The sequence below is a fragment of the Dermacentor silvarum genome, chromosome 2 (genome assembly GCF_013339745.2).
Source record: "Dermacentor silvarum isolate Dsil-2018 chromosome 2, BIME_Dsil_1.4, whole genome shotgun sequence".
Lineage (NCBI taxonomy): Eukaryota > Metazoa > Arthropoda > Arachnida > Ixodida > Ixodidae > Dermacentor > Dermacentor silvarum.
The window spans coordinates 254,878,009-254,895,637 of record NC_051155.1 but is presented as its reverse complement, the minus strand read 5'-3'; the positions used below and the strand labels follow the sequence as shown (position 1 = coordinate 254,895,637).

Sequence of the window (17,629 nt, the reverse complement as noted above, 5' to 3'; positions counted from 1 at the left end):
CTTTTCTGAGCCTCCAGCCAGATGCTCTGTTTCGTGTAGCTGAATTTGAGTACTGCCATTCTCTATCACAATGGCACAGTAAATCCTGTTCGGTTCATTTGTTCACTTGCATATTGTATACTGACAGTCGAACCTAGTCATAATAATGGCGCAGCTGGCAAGAAAATACCTTCGTTATATCCAATGTTCATTATAAGCACACATTCGTTACATGCTGATATCAGCAAGAAAGTGTTTTGGTTTACTTCTTTATATCCCATAATTTGTTATGTCTGAAATTATTTTATACGGTTCAACTTACTATGGATGTGCCTCAAAAATTTTTCCACAACATTCATCTGCTTGGAAGACAGAAGGCAGATGTTAATGCAAAAGCAGTTGAAGAGTGCTTGCAGGTATTGTAATATGAAACTGTTGTAGATATGTGTGGACAATGCAAGAAGCTGTGCACACTAGGCATAGAAAGAAACCAGAGTGAAAGGGCTGTCGTTTTAATGCATCCATGAGTACAAAGGAGAGAGCGCATGTCTAGAGACTGAACACTGCTGACTTGTGATTAATGAGCGCGGTGAGACTAGCGGCGCGCTATGATGACGACGACGACTAGTGCTGTAGAGTGGATGGGAAGGGGGGCGGCAGTGCAGTCAGGGTCGGCGGCGGCGCCCCGCGGTCCCGGCCGCGGCCTCACTTGTAGTAGTTCCTCCGGTGAGCGTCCCCGGGAGGCATCTGCAAGTGGACACACGCACCGGGTCACGCCGGTCGCCGCCTTCATCTCTCCAGTTGCGCAGCCCTGGGCTGCTCAACTGCAGAGACTCGCCCAGAGCGTACCCTGCACACGCCACCGGTCTGACAAATCTCTCTGCTTGACTCAAGTGGCAGTGCTTGCCGGAATGCAAGAACAAGGGTGGTGCTGCCTCACTGGTTGCACACATGCCTGGACTCCAAGTTGGCTAATCAATGACACCCAGGCAGTAGAGACTTTCCTCAAAGGCAGCAGTATCAACTCAAGCAAGCACCACTGCTGTGTCGCACCAGCTATTATGCTGCTCTGTTGACACTTGGCACAGCTGGGTTGCTCAAACCGTAGAAACACTGCTGTGGCAACCATTTGTACTGTCTCAGAAAAAAAAAAAGCAAGGGAGCTTGCCTTATGATGGCAGAAGCATTGCAAAGTTTTAAACATGGCAGTGTGCACCACAAGGCTCACACAGCCTGTCGCAGTTTCCTTCTAGGTGTTCACAAGGCTTCTGCAACAAACTTGCCGCTCGGTTCTTGGTCAAATACTGCTCGTGATCTCTAAGCAACCCATGCGCCCAACACATGCTTCTTGCAAGGCAAACATAAAAGCACCACAACCGTGTGCCAGTATTTTTTCTCCTCTAAAGGCATTAAATGCAGCTCGCAATTCACATAGTTCACATACCCTTTAAGCTGTGAGGTCACTTTAGAAACCTTTTTCAGTTCTGGATTCTTACCACCCATCTGTTTTACAGATCGCTAATTTTAAACCTAACAATTTTTTTCAAACATCAAGGTGCTTTGTCATGATTTAGTAATAGCCGACAGAATTATAGTCATACATAGTGTAAGAAGAGTCATAATGATTATGAATGAAGGGTAGCTCTGACAAGCACTGCTACTTGTGAAGGCATAAAAAAACTGTATCATGAGTGCCAAATATAATGTCAGAAAAGTTAAGCAAGGAAAAAAAGAGGCCTTTTGCACAGTATCCCAAAACACTGCAGAAACTGGCCAGGTGCATAGAGAAGGACTTTGATGCTGACAAGCCTCAACATGAATGACAAGCTCTCATCTTTTCATGTAGAAGTGCCAAAACATGATACTCTATTCCAAGAAGTGGTATCTGTTAGCTTATTTAAAGGAGTACTGGCAGAAAAAATTTAGTTTATATTGCTTTATTTGATAGCTGCCAACCCAGTAATTACGCTATGCAGCCTCAATTCCCCGAGAGTGCAACAAATAATTCATTACATTACCTTTTAATGTGACCCATTTAAAACGTGGTAAGTGCAGTGCGGCTTCGGACAGGAAAAAAGCAGACCGATCACATCATTGAAATTTGTCGTGGTGGTCTCGTGGGTACCAAATACCACTGATGCATATACATACACTATGTCTGCGTGCTGCCAAAATCTGAATCCATTCAGCACGCGATGGGACAATAGGGAAGAGGACTAGACAGTTGGAATTTGGCTGCTTTTGGGGACACGGTCATTGTATGGTTTTCAACCACAACACTGGGCTGACTGGCACGTTCTGTAGTTGTTTATCATACCATGCGATTACCACCTCCGATTTTGGTGACGTGACGAGTCTCCTTTTTCACATCCGAAGCCACACTGTGCTTGATATGCATTTTGAATATGCCTCATACAAGGTGCTGTAATTAATTATTTGTGGCGCTCTCAAGGAATCGAGGCTTCGTTGCAATTATGGAATCGACAGCTACCTAAAAAAGCAAAAAAGTGAGACACAATATTTTTGTGTCAATGCTCCTTTAATGCCTTAATCTATAATAAATTTACATGCAAGACGTTTCTATCAGATAACTATTCAGCGAAACTTAGCAAAAAATAGATCAAAGCCACACTCTGGGGTGAAGAAAAAGTCTTGAAGTGACCTTGTGACTAAACACACGAAAATTGTGAAAACTGGCAACAAGTTTTGAACGGCATATGACAGAAACAATGCCCTTTTACAATGTAAGTGAATGCACCCGCATACTTTATTGGGGCAAAAAGAAAAAAAAAGAAACTAATAGACTAAAATGGCCCCATAACTCAAATGCATGGCAACACATGTGACGCACAAATATATCATAAAACTATAAAAGCTAAGATCAAAGTGGGCAGCAAAACAGTCATGGTTTTTAGTGGTGCACGCAGTCAAACAGCTCAATAAAAATATCCAGTGCCCACTGGCATGCACAGTGAATACAGTCCCACCTGGGCACACAATTATTAGATATGAAACTTACAAAAGGCAAGTATTTAAATATTTTGCACCAGACTGTCAACGTAGTAGCCCATGATAGATGGCTCGGCACAACAAGCGTGCTTTTGAAGCTATGCGTTACTGCTGTGATAAGGTGACAGAGAAATCGATATATATGAGAAATTCACACTGGCTATCTATCTTGCAGCAGCACCTTTACAAGATGTTTGGTACTGTCAACTTACATTGAAAACATTAAGAAACAGTGGCACTCGCTCATTTACTTGTCAACAGCAATAGTAGGTACTAATTGTTTTAGCCAGATTCTTGCACATTCTGTGTCAGCGTGAGTGCATGCCAGTGCATTCACCAGGAAGTACACGAAGCAAACAGAATGATTGTTGTTCTCTGGGCTTGTGTTGCCTGTGCACTGACTGCAGGGCAATGTGAAGGCAGTATGGCAGCTGACATGCCCCTTGGACAGTAAGCAGGGGCACTGCTGGCAAGGGGGGGACACTTATTGCTACCTCGGGCACTTGGTTTCTTGGGCTTCGTCATGGCAAGCTTTGCTTGGGCGCTGCACATGGCCAGATCCGCCAGGGCCCACGTGAAAAAATATGGCTGCTGCATTCCGGATCTTTGCACTGCTACAATCTTGCGCCACACCCTTTAGTTCATTCCAAGCATGGATCTCTTTGTTTTCTTACAATTTTTCGGGACTCTCATTTGGTTTGCTGTGTCGTACAACACTCACAACCAGACAACTATCATGGAGTGTGCATAAAATATGGCCCGTTTGCACACACCTATGTTGCATTATCCCATGTGGCAATAAACGCAACAAAGCTGTGTGTCAAAAATTCATGTGGTTGCAGATGTGCCACAGTCATATCAGGTATCCAGCACAACACTGACTGTCGTCAAGGCATGGACACTGCCAAGTGTTGGCAGAAGGACAGCTGGAGTGCAAGACACGTAAAAAGATTTCTCGTGTATAAGTGAACAGCTAACAAAGCAGCCACTCGTGGACAGGGCCAGTCGTGTTCTTTGTGAGCATGGGCGCACCACTTGTGGAGTAAAGGATCAACCGCGACTGCTAGTTTGTGGACACAGTCCTTTGATATGGGAAACTATTGTGCATAATGAGCCAATGTGTAATTTGCATAAATGGAAGTCCTTGAAACTGTGATTCAGAGTTGCTGTATTCATACAGAAACATGAGACGTAGGAAACATGGTGCCTCAACTAATGATAAAATTTGACTATCATCTTGAACGATTCTGGCCATGGGTGAAGCAGAATACTTAGTGCTGAATCATACCATACTCGCAGTTAAATTTTTCTCAACGGATTTCAAAAAGAGTTGCCTGTGACAGGCTTTACTGTTCAGCCTTTTCAGGAGGATTTCTGGAAGAGGAGGAAATAGCCTGCATAAGAAATTATATGTCCAGCAGCTAATTAAATAGATTCACTAATTAACTTTTTAATTATTCACTTTGTGGCACATATTCCAATTGTAAAATTAAAGATAAGCAATAGCGAGGTCATGCATGCCTAGTAGAAATGCTTACTAGCCCCACTCTTAAGACATGTGTCTTTAAAATGGTCTACAAAATACATTGGCCCCCATTCCAGTAAACAGTATTCCAAACACGTCTTTCTAGCAGTTTGGGATGACCTCAACTGGAATGTCAGTACATTTTGCAGCAGATTCCAGAGACTGATATCTCAAAAGCATTGCTAGTTTAAGGATTTCTGCTAAGCAAACATGATTTCAGTGCTGCTTGGCTTCAATTATGCAAGCGCAGTATGTGCCATAAAGTGATAATTAATAAGTTAATTAGTGAATCTATTTATTTGCTACCTGGACATTGTCATTTCTCATAAAGGCAATTTCTTATTCTTCATGAAATCCACTTGAAAAGGTGGAACATTGATATCTGTCAAGGGAAATGTTTTAAAAATCTATTCAAACTGAACAAAGACACCTGATATAGCAGACTCCCATTAAGACGAACTTGATTTTCAGCCAAACTCTCAGATACACCAAACAATACATAAGTGTTTGGTTCATTTCCCTCAGGCCTAGAGGGAAAAAAACCTGCTTAACATGGATGGCTAAGCAGGTGTCATTCAGTAACGCTGAACTTTGGCAGCAACTGCCAACAGAGATTTGAGACCTTTGTGAAAACAGCACTGTACAGACACATTTGTGCAAATGGTGCCAAAACCTGTGCCAAAACTGGCACCAAACCGATCTTGGATTGTAGGACTTTAACTCTGCGCAGTAAGGCTTAGGGGCAGCAGCATTTTAGGAAGGATGCTGATGGTGCTATGAATGAGCAAACACAGACTGTGGCTTCTTTCTATCTGCAGATGGAACAGCCCACCAGGTCATTTCTTATTAAGAGCATGTGACTCATGGCATCATGCTGCGAGCTATGTGAACATAACAGACACAAAAATGAAAAGTTGCAAGAGTGACCTTGATTTATAAAGGCATTGGCGTGACCAACCTGTCAAATTTCAGAGCAGCATCAGTACTTGCGACATTGTCCAAGATTTTTGGAGCTGCTATGAGTCTACTGAACAAGCATTAAAAGTTAAAAGATAAAAATAATAATTGAAAGCATGCAAAATAAGAATTTACTCTTCGTTTATTTTTGGACATAAAACAAAAAACGTTCGATTTCATACATTATGACATATTACAGGAACTTTCAAGGTATGGCATATGCAATGTTTCCCTTGAGCTTTAGGAAATTACTTGTACAACTGGTATCAACTATATGCAAGTTAGAAATTCTACATCAAGCAAGCTTCGATTAACCCAAGGAGTTCCCCAAGAGTCCTTTAGCCTTTTTGGTTTACGTGAACAATATTGTCTGTACACCCGCTGCTCCTCAGTTTATCATGTGTGCAGACGGCACGAACATATTCTTGTTCAAGAGGGCATAATGCATTGTTTTCAATCATGCATGGTGCAATAAATTCTTCTTACATCTGCCTTTTTTATTTAATGCAATTTCCTTCAATTAAGTTAAGTAATGGAAACTTGGGTGGCAGTTGGGAAGTCGGTCTGTGGGTGCCCTTTGAGTTTGTCTTAAAGGGAGTCTACTGTTGTCCCATGGTTGATGCACTGTCATTCGCTGTGACAGCAGCACAGTCAGTACAATGCTTCACACATTGTTCTACATTTTCACGCGTTCAAAACATCAATGCGCCATGATGCATGCTATATTCACAAGGATTTGAAGGGCAACTCCAGCAGAGTTTTGATAGCGTAAGGGTGAAGATTGTTTTAGGATTCCTCTGCACTTTTTCTCACACTTTTACATAAAAACTTAAAAGAATTTTAAGTAAGCAAGGCATACAACACTGTGACTGAAGCTGGGCGAGGCAGCTCAATGAGTCATGGCACCAAAGGTGTGTCAAAAGCATGGGCCCATGCAGTAAGACAGTCTCAAGATTGCTGAGAAATTAAAGGGCTGACTCAACATTTGGCTAAAAGTGAAAACAAGTGAAAACTCCTTGGAGCTGTTGAGGAATAACAGAGATAACATGTGGGTTTCTATATTGAAAAATTACCATTCATACTGACCCTGCTCCATGAGAAGCAGTCAGTGCTCCAATTGACAAGTACATTTCAAGTGAAAGTACTCACACTAAGTGTGCTTGTTATTATTATTATTAAGCAATCATGAAAATATTACAAGTGCACAAGACATTAAATGTTGGCTGGTCTTAGAAGGTGGAAACAGGGGCATTAGCAATCACATGTTCAGATATCTTTTTAAGCCAAATTGAGCGTGAAAGGTCTTTATGCTGCAGAAAAAATAGAAGAAAAGCTTCGCACACACTTACTCTACTTTTTTTTATATAATTCTGTTTCTTATCTGTGTTGCAGAAAGGTGGAGGGCCAGTGAGCAAGCACCGACGACAAAGCAAGCATAAGCCAAGAGTTCGTGCACTGAGCATTTTAACAGCTGATGTGAACATAACTGCAGTTAGTGAGCCCCAAGCCTCTGAAAGCAGCCAGTCTAAATTCCATGCACGCAGTAGGCCCGGTTCAAGGACGCTCAATTTTCCAAAATCAGTTTTCTTCCTTGATGCGGCCACACAAAGGTGACATCAAGCCAGAGCAATCTGCAATGACCTCCAAAAGCAAACGAAAGGATTGGGTAAAGGAAGGAATAGTAGCTACATGATATGGAGGCAAATGGGAAGCACCAGCAAATTCTTGTTCGATGTATGGCTGCTCTCTACCAAAACAACCCTTCAGCTTCTGAATTCTCGTTTAGTTCAGTCTTTCCTAAATATATATTTGGGCTACCCCAATAATAGGTCTCAGGCTATCCTTGAGGAAAACAAGACGACACCAGTGCCATCCAGTTAACATGAGAAGCTGAGTGCTAGAAGAAGGCCAGTGAAGGTGAAGCAGATGCGCACATTCATTGTCATTAGAAGAAGAAAACTTAATTTAGGACCACCTCCACAACTGGGAAGCTGACATACTAGAGCATGAAGAAGGTATGGATGCCAGCTTTATCCAGTACACAGATGTTGAGTGGGCGTAAGCCAATCATGGTAGCTGCTGGCGCAATCACTCTCTCCAGGATGAGTATTCTCCACTGTTATAGCGTCGGAAGAGTGGCTAAGAGGTAGAATCCTGTACTTCCATTTTGTTGTTCATGAGTTCGATTCCTTGCACCACGATGAGAATTTTTCTTTGCAATTCTCTTGCAAAGAATTTTGAGATTCCAGTGATAAAAACCAGTGAAAATAAAAACGACCAGAGGAGCCCATAAGAGCTATCGCTGTAAAATAGTTCAGGAAGCATGCATTAAAAATTTTGGGAAATTGTGGATTTTATTTAGAAGGCAAACCTTGCTCGTCTTCTAAACAACAATAAGAGTATGCATGCCTTAGTTGAAGGCAGCACTGTCAGTGCTACTGCTGTCACATCGGCAGAACCACCTGTGGAGGTAAGGCTCGGCAGCCTTGCGGTCATGGTAATAGGGTCATGACAATACACAATTTTCAGGCTAAAGCTCCATTAGCCCAGGCATAAAAGTGTATGCTTGCAGCATGATGATTTTCTAATTTAGATGTGTCAAGCAGTTGTGTACCACTGCATCCTGCTGTATATTCAGAAACCACTGCACAACAAATTGTTTCAAGCAGATGCAAGGGCTTTACTTTAGATCAAGTTCTGTACAGCACTGGTCAGCTCTTCATGGAGGATGTGTCCATATAATAGGGAAGATGTGACAGCAGGTTCCTGCCTTGCTCAGTTCATGCTGCCAACAGCACAACGCAGGACTTTTATACTTCGTTGCAGCAAATACGGAAATTGCAAACATAGGAACAGGTCCCGGGACAATGTCTCATGCAAAACTGTTTGTATGTCTCATATCCATGGCCAATGTTACCAGTGGCATCACCTGTGCCATCATGTCATGACATCAACAATCCCAGTGCGGCCAGTAGAGGCCCCTTATTTGAGGGTACAGATTAGGAGTGCATAAACCAAGACAGCAGAAAACTAGGTGGGGTGATGAAGTTAGGAAATTTGCAGGTGCAAGTTGGAATCAGCTAGCGCAAGACAGGGGTGACTGGAGATCGCAGAGAGAGGCCTTCGTCCTGCGGTGGACATAAATATAGGCTGATGATGATGATGAAACCAAGATTCAGAAATAATCTAAGTATGCAACTCTCATGGCAGATGACCAAAATGCCTATCAGAATTATAAACATCATTGTAATTTTTAGACATGCAAAAGTTGCCGGAGTTGCCCTTTGAAAGCAGCAGCGGTTGTGGCAGTGCCTTGGCAGGCTAGGTGCTGTTGCAGAAGCTGCACATCCAGACACTTTCACACCATTTCTTGCTACATTACACGTAAGTTCGCACTTTTGTTGGCTGTACATCTGAGAAGAGTTTGTTGTACATGTGTGTAGCCAAGATTTGTGGACTCCGGTGAGGTATCCACCTCCGGACTTGTTGGCATGAGCACATCTGAACCTTCAACACATGCCAGTAAGAAAAGATGATTCTAGAAATATTAAGAACTACTGAGAGATACAGCATGGACTGGACAACTCATATTTGTACCTTATACTCTGCAGCATCTCTCTCCTTGTGCCCCAAAAAAGCCTGTTCCCTTTCACAAAACCTGCTTGGATGTGATGTATGAGCAGGAATCCAGCATGCCCTTTTAAGTCTGCTGCTTGATGGCAGACGCAAAGTGAAACCTACACATGAACTGATTCACTCCATGGTTGCCCTGAAAGCCAAACGCTGCCGCACAGCATGGGCACACGTGCTGAGTGATGGGCCGTTGTCATCCATTGTGCACGGCCAACAGTCTGCATTTCACCATCAAGGGAGGAGGGTGCTACACCTTGTACTCGGGGAACTTCTTCTTGGGCCGAGTGCGGCGTGGGGGCGGTCCGGGCAGCAGCATCGGCGGTGGTCGGAAGGTCTCCTCCAAAGAGCCGGACTCCTCCGAAGGTGGGCTAGGCAGTGCACCGGCGGGAAACGCCAGGGGCAGGGCCTCTTCGCTCGCAGATCGCTGGCGCCGCGCAGGAGGCCCACCCGATTGCTGCTCTGTACCACCATACGGGCCCCGCCCAGTGTCCTCGCTCTCCTCATCGTCCTCGTCGTCCTCATCCGGCTGTGCGTATGCATCCTCCAGCAGGTAGCGCAGGCCATAAGGCGAGCCCCCATCAAGGTAGTGCCGGTCTGCCTCGGGCTCGCTCAGGCGCTCCGACCCACTTGGCTCTAAGGGACCTGCACAGAAACCACACAAATATGCTGCATCATGCTTAGACCCATGTCATCAGCACATAACGAGTGTTTGTTACAGCAAAGCATTCTTTGCATCTTTTTCGGTGCAACTATCTTGCCAACAACTTGGGGCACTGGGCATGGGCAACTGGGTTTATGCCACACTTGGCTGATCGCCAAAAATATTAGACAACCAGAACAAGAGACAGGAAGTGAGTAATTTGGCTACAGAAGCAGTCAACAAAAGAAGCAGCCGAGTGTGAAGGAAAATGTGACGTGAACCAAAGTGTGTCCCGAATGTGGAAGAGACAGAAGCCCGAAAGAGCGAAACAAGAACATTGTTGTTACATTGTAAAGCAGGGTGCAAAACATGAGCATTTGCGTGCTCGTAAATGCCAAAGCTCTACAACAAGATAAGGACCGCACAAAGAGCGATGGAAAGAAAAATGTTAGGCCTAACGTTAAGAGACGGGAAGAGAGCGGTGTGGATCAGAGAGCAAACGGGGATAGCCAATATTCTAATTGACATTACGCGAAAAAAATGGTGCTGGGCAGGCCATGTAATGCATAGGATGGATAACCGGTGGACCATTAGAGTTACAAAATGGATGCTAAGAGAAGGGAAGCGCAGTCGCAGACGGCAGAAAACTATGTGGCGTGATGAAGTTAGGAAATTTGCAGGCACAAGTTGGAATCGGCTAGCGCAAGACAAGGGCAATTGGAGATCGCAGGGAGAGGCCTTCATCCCGCATTGGACATAAATACAGGCTGCTGCTGCTAATGATGATAATGAAACGCCAAAGAGAACAATGTTGCTTGGTGGCCATGAGCACCAAGCGATTTTGTTGAGAGGAAGCATCACTGCTATATCGAATACGGGCAGGATCTCCTCACACACCAGCATGGTTGTCATGGTTGTCAGCAGGGAATGTCAAATGTCCGAATTGTACTCCGAATTAAATGCATAACATAAATAAACCGTCTCATATCAGTCATGGAAGTGATGTGTAGTGTGAAAGAACAACAGACAAGTGCATCACATCTAATAAATTTCATGTGCATTTGTGTCACGTTGGTACAGACGCCACCCCTACATCAAAACAATTGCGTCATTGTGTTACATTTGCGTCATTGCATTACATTTGCATACACATTGCATAGCATTTGCATCATTAACATTATGTTTGCATAAAATTGTATGGTGTTTTTATCAAAGGAAGCTTCGCTTATCAATTCCCACATATGCGTGAAATCCACTAATTTATTTTCAGTTAATTATCACATTTAACCAAAATTTGAGGAATGGCCATTTGTAGACATGACATGATATTCCATGTAGATTCATTTATACATTTATAATGCAAAGGTGATGGTGCAATATCAAGTCAGCTCTGCACACAACATTCAAGTGCCTACACGCACTAGACACTGTATCAAATAAACCGATGCAACATGCACCCACAGAGATTCACATTGTACATAGACCTCCAATGCAGTGGTAACAGCAGAGTGGCAATGTTTGAGACATGCACTGGTATTATTATGTGGTGCTGATGAGGTAGTGGGAGCAACGAGGATGGTTTCAGATACTAACTGCACAGCATGAGGCACTGAGACTAGTTTTCTGATGAGGACCACGAGGACAGACGTCTGATTTTCTGGCCAAGCTCTATGCCTCCCCTGCCACTAAAATGTCTATCCCTCTTTCTAGTGCTTGGCTCAAGTCTACTTCTTGAGGTAAAACACAAGAGGTATACAATGGCCTTTTGTATCACACAAGCATTGTAGATATTCTTCTAGTTGGCAGATAGCTGGCCTATTCACTAATGTAATTCAATACTGTTTGAGGGCATTAAAAAGTTTGCGCAGAATATTGTTGAAGGTGCTTGCGGTATCAAGGAAGACAGCAGCTGCCAGTCCACAGTGCTGCTTTCCACGTTCAATGGTGCATTTCAACCATCATGTTGATGAAGGAACGACTTCTGAAAGCCTGTCCACTACACTTGGATATTGATCTTGCAAAAAGGGGGGGATACTGGGCTAGAAACACACGGACAACAGACGTAGAAGTGAACAGGAAGTAGAAGTGGACAGGATGGCACTTCTGCTTCCTGCTCACTTTTACTTCTGTTGTCTGTGTGTTTCTAGCACAGTATCCCCCTTTTTTTACGAGATGAACATCCACCAACTAGGGAAACTTGCCACTCTACTTGGATATTAGTACACTGCACCTTTCCAAAAACCTATCAAAAAAGCATCAAAGCCATCTGTTGCATGACTTCTATAGCAAAACTACGAAGTGAAACAGATCTGTAAGACAGCATATGGTGAGATTATTTGCCTGATCTCGCTTCTCTACAAGTATGTCAGATGCCCAAGGAAGATTTTACAGTCATAAAAGTGTCTAGCACTTGACAGCTGAGACATCCTAGTGCAAAGTAGATGATATCTGGCCTAAGCATAAAACACTGTGTACATAGTAGCAGGTATAGCTCCATGTAGCTTTTGGGATGCAAATGGAATAATTGTCATCAGCAGTGCTTGGTCAAAGTGTAAGGCTACAGCCATTGTTGCTGATTCAGAGCAATGCAAGCAGAGATCTGCAGTTCTGAAGGACGGTCAAAATCCAGACGAGATGCTGCCGATAAAAGAGGACATTGCAAGGCTTGAGCAATATCTTTAACACAGTGGTGCCTCTAGGATCATTAGATTTTTGAAGTTTTCATTAAGTTATATTTTCCTTCTGAGGGCAATGATAAATAACAGCCAGCTTTTTCGTGCGACATGGATGTCTTAGAATTCACCATGCAAATAATGCATGCTGTTTCCTGCATTGCTGCAATCATGTCCTCTTTTACTTCTGGTGGTCACAGTAAACAGCTGCAAGATGTTTGTTTTAACACTTGGCTACTACTTGTACCTTTTCACCTGGCATCATGAGCCTTATCTATGTTACAGTAATTGAAGACAAGAAGCTCAAGTCAGGACAAAGCTTTCTGTAGCTAAGTAGCACCTTACTGGCAATATTTATTGGTTCTTCCCGTTTCTTACAACATAGGTGGAAAGTTCTCAGTTTCCCAGGGGGGGGGGGGGGGGGGGGGGGGCTGGGGCCTGTCTAGCTTTTTGAACCCCACCCATATATATGTATGTATGTATGTATGTATGTATGTATGTATGTATGTATGTATGTATGTATGTATGTATGTATGTATGTATGTATGTATGTATGTATGTATGTATGTATGTATGTATGTATGTATGTATAGCTAAACAGTTAAACCTGCTTATAACGAACCTCCATATAACGAATTCCTGGATATAACCAACTTTTTGGATTCCCCGCCGTTACTCCATAGAAGCACATGTATTTGAGACACCCTCGATATAACGAATTTTCCCCTCCGACCACCACGAGATTTCGCCCCAAATTTTGTCATTTTTGCGCGAGCAGCAACCAGAAGCACCTTCTCCGCCGCGATGGAATGCGAAGCGAGCGCACGTGTGCGTGCGTGCGTGTGCGAGGCGGCCCTGCATCCCTCGACCCGGCGATCTTCCGCGGGCGTGACCTTTCCCCCTCCCTTCATTCAAATCTGATCCTGCCGCTTGCTGCAGCTGGCCTAGCCCGCCAAGCCGGCACGCTCTCCTTTTCCAGCTGATGTTGCCGACGCGCTTGTACACGCGCTGCGAAACGCTGGCGGCGTGTGGAAGCGCCGCTGGAGAAGCGAGCGAAGTGACCTTCGTGCTGTTGTCTACCAGTTCAACGCAAACTGAGCGCCGAGAAAACACAGCACGCAGAAAGCTACGAGCCGCCGACGCACCTACACTGCTAGACTCTGCCCCAACGCAGATCGCTTTCAAGATACGGCCTGCGCGACCGCGCGCCGCCCCGCTATCCCTCCCCCCCCTCGCCGGTGCCTCGAAGCAGGGAGGAAGAAGCGCGCTTCCTCCCTGCTTTTCTTGCGCGCGCGAGATTTAGACGCGGTCGTCGGCTCCCCTCGCACGTTTTCACTCGCACATACAGCATACGGCGTGCGGCGACGGCCACGCTAGCGGAAAAAACGCGCGTCAGAAACGCGCGCGGCAAAAGCGGCAGGAATCGGGGGTCTTGCGGCGTGCCGCGCGAAATGGGTTCTGCGGCAAATGCCGCGTGCCGCGAGATGAAGAACCAATCAAGAGCGACGAGGGTGACGTCACGGAGCCATCACAACCGGAACGCCGCCGGTCCGCGCCGGGTTTTCAATCGACGATCGTCGTCTCTCGCATGAAACAACGAGCGCTCGCGGTGTTGCTCGCCCGTTCGGAGAGCGCGGGATATTTTATCGCGCTGCGGCGCGGGCCACAGGTGGCCTCGCGGCAAGGCGTTGACGCGCACCAATTAACTTGCCGCTCGCTGCATGACGCGCGCATTTTTTGCCGCTAGCGTGGCCGTACCCTTATATGCGGAATATCTATGAGCCAAAACCAATTTTAGGGCCACAACGCGCCATGGACACCAGCAAATATGGATCTCAAGGGCCATACTTTTGCTGGCGGAAACCGAAAATACGTCATAGTTGTCGCCCCCGGCACTTTGGGCGGCTAATGCCATCGTCAAGCCACCAAGCCAAGCGACATGAAAAGTCAAAATGGCCGCTGGGGCCGGCGCGGGGTGGCAGTTTGCAACGTATGATGCGGGAACGGTCCCACAGTTGCGACGCAACAGCGGGGTTACCAATGCATTGAGTTCTATGGGAGCTGTGCCAGGACCGGTCGAAAACGACGTAACAGCCGGGAAAACGCAGCCCCCGGGAACGTAACAGCGAGGTTCTACTGTAACACTATACGACGCTACGACGCCATCGTGACGCTCGCTCTTCGTTTCCGATGCCTTGCACTTGTGCGAAACGACACGCGTCCACGCATCCGGTACCTGGTGTGACATTCCGAGGATGAGTGCTTCGACGAAAACGGAAAACGGGTGCGCGTTACAATTGAGGGCGCATTAGAATCGAGTAAATACGGTAAACGTTTATTTTTCGAATTTTCGTGCCGAACCTGCATATAACGAAATCCTCTTTATAACGAAGTTTTTCGGGAATTTGTCAATTTCATTATATCCAGGTTTAACTGTATAACCTTTAATAACAGCTACACTGGAAACTTCGTGTAACCTTGACAGACCTCGAAAGATTGTTCACTGAAGTGACAAGCTTATGAGTATTTGCAAGACATCAGAGTAGGAGACAATTCAGTTTTACAGCCTGAGTCCCCTCGCACCACCAAGAGACTGGCGTCTCTTGGTTGAGCCATGCGACGAGTGGATTCAGTTAAACACGTTAGGGAGATACACGTGTTTTGTGCGTATTAAGTCGCACAAGTACACATCTATGAAAAAGCAATGTAACGCCTTGTAAAAGATTTAATACAAAAGATACAATCACGAAATCTTTTCCTGACGAAAGGTCAGTTATTTAGAAGATAAGACATAACATATATTGCGACGTAGCGTTTACATGACCTTTAATACGCCCTGAAGACGCGGCGGACCGATCACACTCAAGGCACAGATCAGTCTCAAGATCAGTCCCCACAAGCGATGAAGACGACGAAGCCGATGAGATGATGAACATGTGCAGCCAACGAAGAAGTCATTAAGAAATGCCCACACTAATTTCTCCCACGTGCCAGCGGCCAGCCTGGCCGCAACTTAAAGGGACGGCGAACGCCTTGTGGAAGGCTTCATGCGAGAGACGTGGACAATCTCGGCAGCGCGACAGCGGCGGTCAGTTGGAACCACAATAGGTTGAACGCGATAATTAACGGGAGAAGTCTGCTCTAAGACTCTGTATGGGCCTATGAACCGAAACTGAAACTTTTCGCATAAGCCAGGAGTGCGAACTGGTGTCCGGAGTAGCACTTCATCGCCCGGGCAGGAAAACACTGCGCGGTGGGATGCGTAATAGAGGTTCTTGCGATCATGTTGCCTTGCTTCAGTGTTGATGCGGGCGAGCTGGCGACAGTGGAGGAGGCGTGATATATACTGTTCACAAGAGGATGCAGCTAGAGTGACCGGGGCGGAGAAGAAAGAGACGTCAAGAAAAGAAGTGGGCGAACGGCCATATACAAGGTAGAATGGCGAGTAACCAGTTGTGCGTTGTACGGCGGTATTCTACGCAAAAGTCACGAAGGGCAAAATTCCGTCCCAGTTTGTGTGGTCTGGTTGAATGTACATGGCTATCATGTCGGAGAGCGTGCGATAAAAGCGCTCAGTCAAGCCGTTGGTTTGAGGGTGGTAACTGGAGATTGTCTTGTGGGTGGTGCCGGAGGCTTGGAGCAATTCTTCTACAATTTGTGAAAGGAAAGCCTTTCCACGGTCGCTAAGGATGACACGAGGAGCACCGTGACGCAGGATTAATGCTTGAAGTATAAACGCAGCCACTTCAGAAGCTGACGCCGAAGTCACGCAACCTGTTTTGGCGTAACGTGTCAAGTGGTCGACGGCTGTCACTATCCATCGATTGCCGGTGAGAGTCAGTCGTGGGAAGGGGACCATACAGGTCAATGCCAACGACTTCGAATGGTGCCGACGGACACGAGAGTGGTTGGAGCTCTCCGCTTTGACCCGATGTTGGTAGCTTTCGAAGCTGGCAAATGGCGCAGAAAGCGACGTACCGCGCTACACTTGTGGATAAGCCAGGCCAGTAGAAGCGACCTTTGATGTGGTCGTACGTTTTCTGGAAACCAAGGTGACCAGCAGTCATGTCGTCATGATAGGCCTTAAGGACATGCGCGCGAAGAGAGCGAGGTATAACAGGCACCCAGCGTTGACCGTCAGGGTGATAGATATGGCGGTACAGGGCGCAGTTGTCGAGCTTGAATTGCGTCAGCTGTCGACGAAGGCGGGCGTTGGGCGGGCGCGAAGTTCCCTGAAGGCGGTCTATGATGCGTCGACAGTAGGAGTCAGCGAGTTGGTGAGATATGAGCGATCCATGATCATCAGAAGGAGTCTGGTCAATAGCGGTTAAAGACAACACATGCGGAGAAGGACGGTCCGAAAGCTTGTTGCGGAAGGTAGGAGCGGAACCATGGCATGGCGTCGTAGGAAGGGGGCAGCGAGAAAGCGCATCTGTGTCCTGATGCTTTTTACCACACTTGTAGATAACAGTGAAGTCATATTCTTGAAGATGGATAATGCAGCGACCGAAGCGCCCAGACAAGTTCTTGAGCGTGGAGAGCCAACATAAGGCATGGTGGTCCGTAACAATGGTAAAATGGTGGCCGTGAAGATAAGGTTGAAACTTCTGTACCGACCAAATGACAGCGAGGCACTCCTTCTCAGTGATGGTATAATTCTTCTCGGTGTGTGTCAGTACGCGGCTTGCGTAGGCGACAACCCTCTCACGTAAAGACTCATCTCGCTGTAGGAGAATACCACCGATGCCATGACCACTAGCGTCCGTATGTAGGAGTGTGGGTGCGGTTTCATCGAAATGGCGAAGTACTGGTTCAGATGTGAGGAAGTTTTTCAGATGGGTAAACGCTGATTCGCATTCGGGAGACCACTCAAAGGGAACACCCGACCCGAGTAATTTGTGCAACGGGGCAGCTATTGAGGCGAAGTCACGTATGAAGCGGTGAAAATAAGAAGCGAGGCCAAGGAAACTGCGCAAATCTTTGGTTCGTTCGGGGCGAGGGAAGTGAAGAGCCGCTGAAACCTTATCGGGATCAGGACGAATGCCGTCCTTGCTCACAATGTGACCCAAGACCTTAATTGTCTTGCTGGCAAAATGGCACTTTTTCGTGTTCAGCTGTAGGCCAGCGTTGGCAAGGCACGTGAGAACTTTGTCCAGTCGTTGCAGGTGTTGAGAGAAGGTGGAAGAGAAAACAACAATATCGTCGAGATAACAC

General features: G+C 45.9%; 1 protein-coding gene across 5 annotated transcripts in view; it reads right to left on the bottom strand.

Moving 5' to 3' along the window:
* Nucleotides 1–459: 459 nt before the first annotated feature.
* Nucleotides 460–17,629, bottom strand: part of LOC119443163 (disintegrin and metalloproteinase domain-containing protein 11-like) — a 123,063-nt gene continuing 105,893 nt past the window's right edge. For 4 of the 5 annotated variants that reach the window (XM_037708327.2, XM_037708328.2, XM_049662620.1 and 1 more), the window contains 2 exons: nt 9,357–9,745; nt 460–726 (listed from right to left, as the gene is read on the bottom strand). In XM_037708327.2, coding sequence (XP_037564255.1) covers nt 685–726; nt 9,357–9,745 — 431 coding nt within the window. In that variant the 3' untranslated portion in view covers nt 460–684. Of the gene's footprint in view, nt 727–9,211; nt 9,746–17,629 lie in introns of all 5 variants that reach the window. The other variant, XR_007465769.1, reaches the window with a different exon arrangement.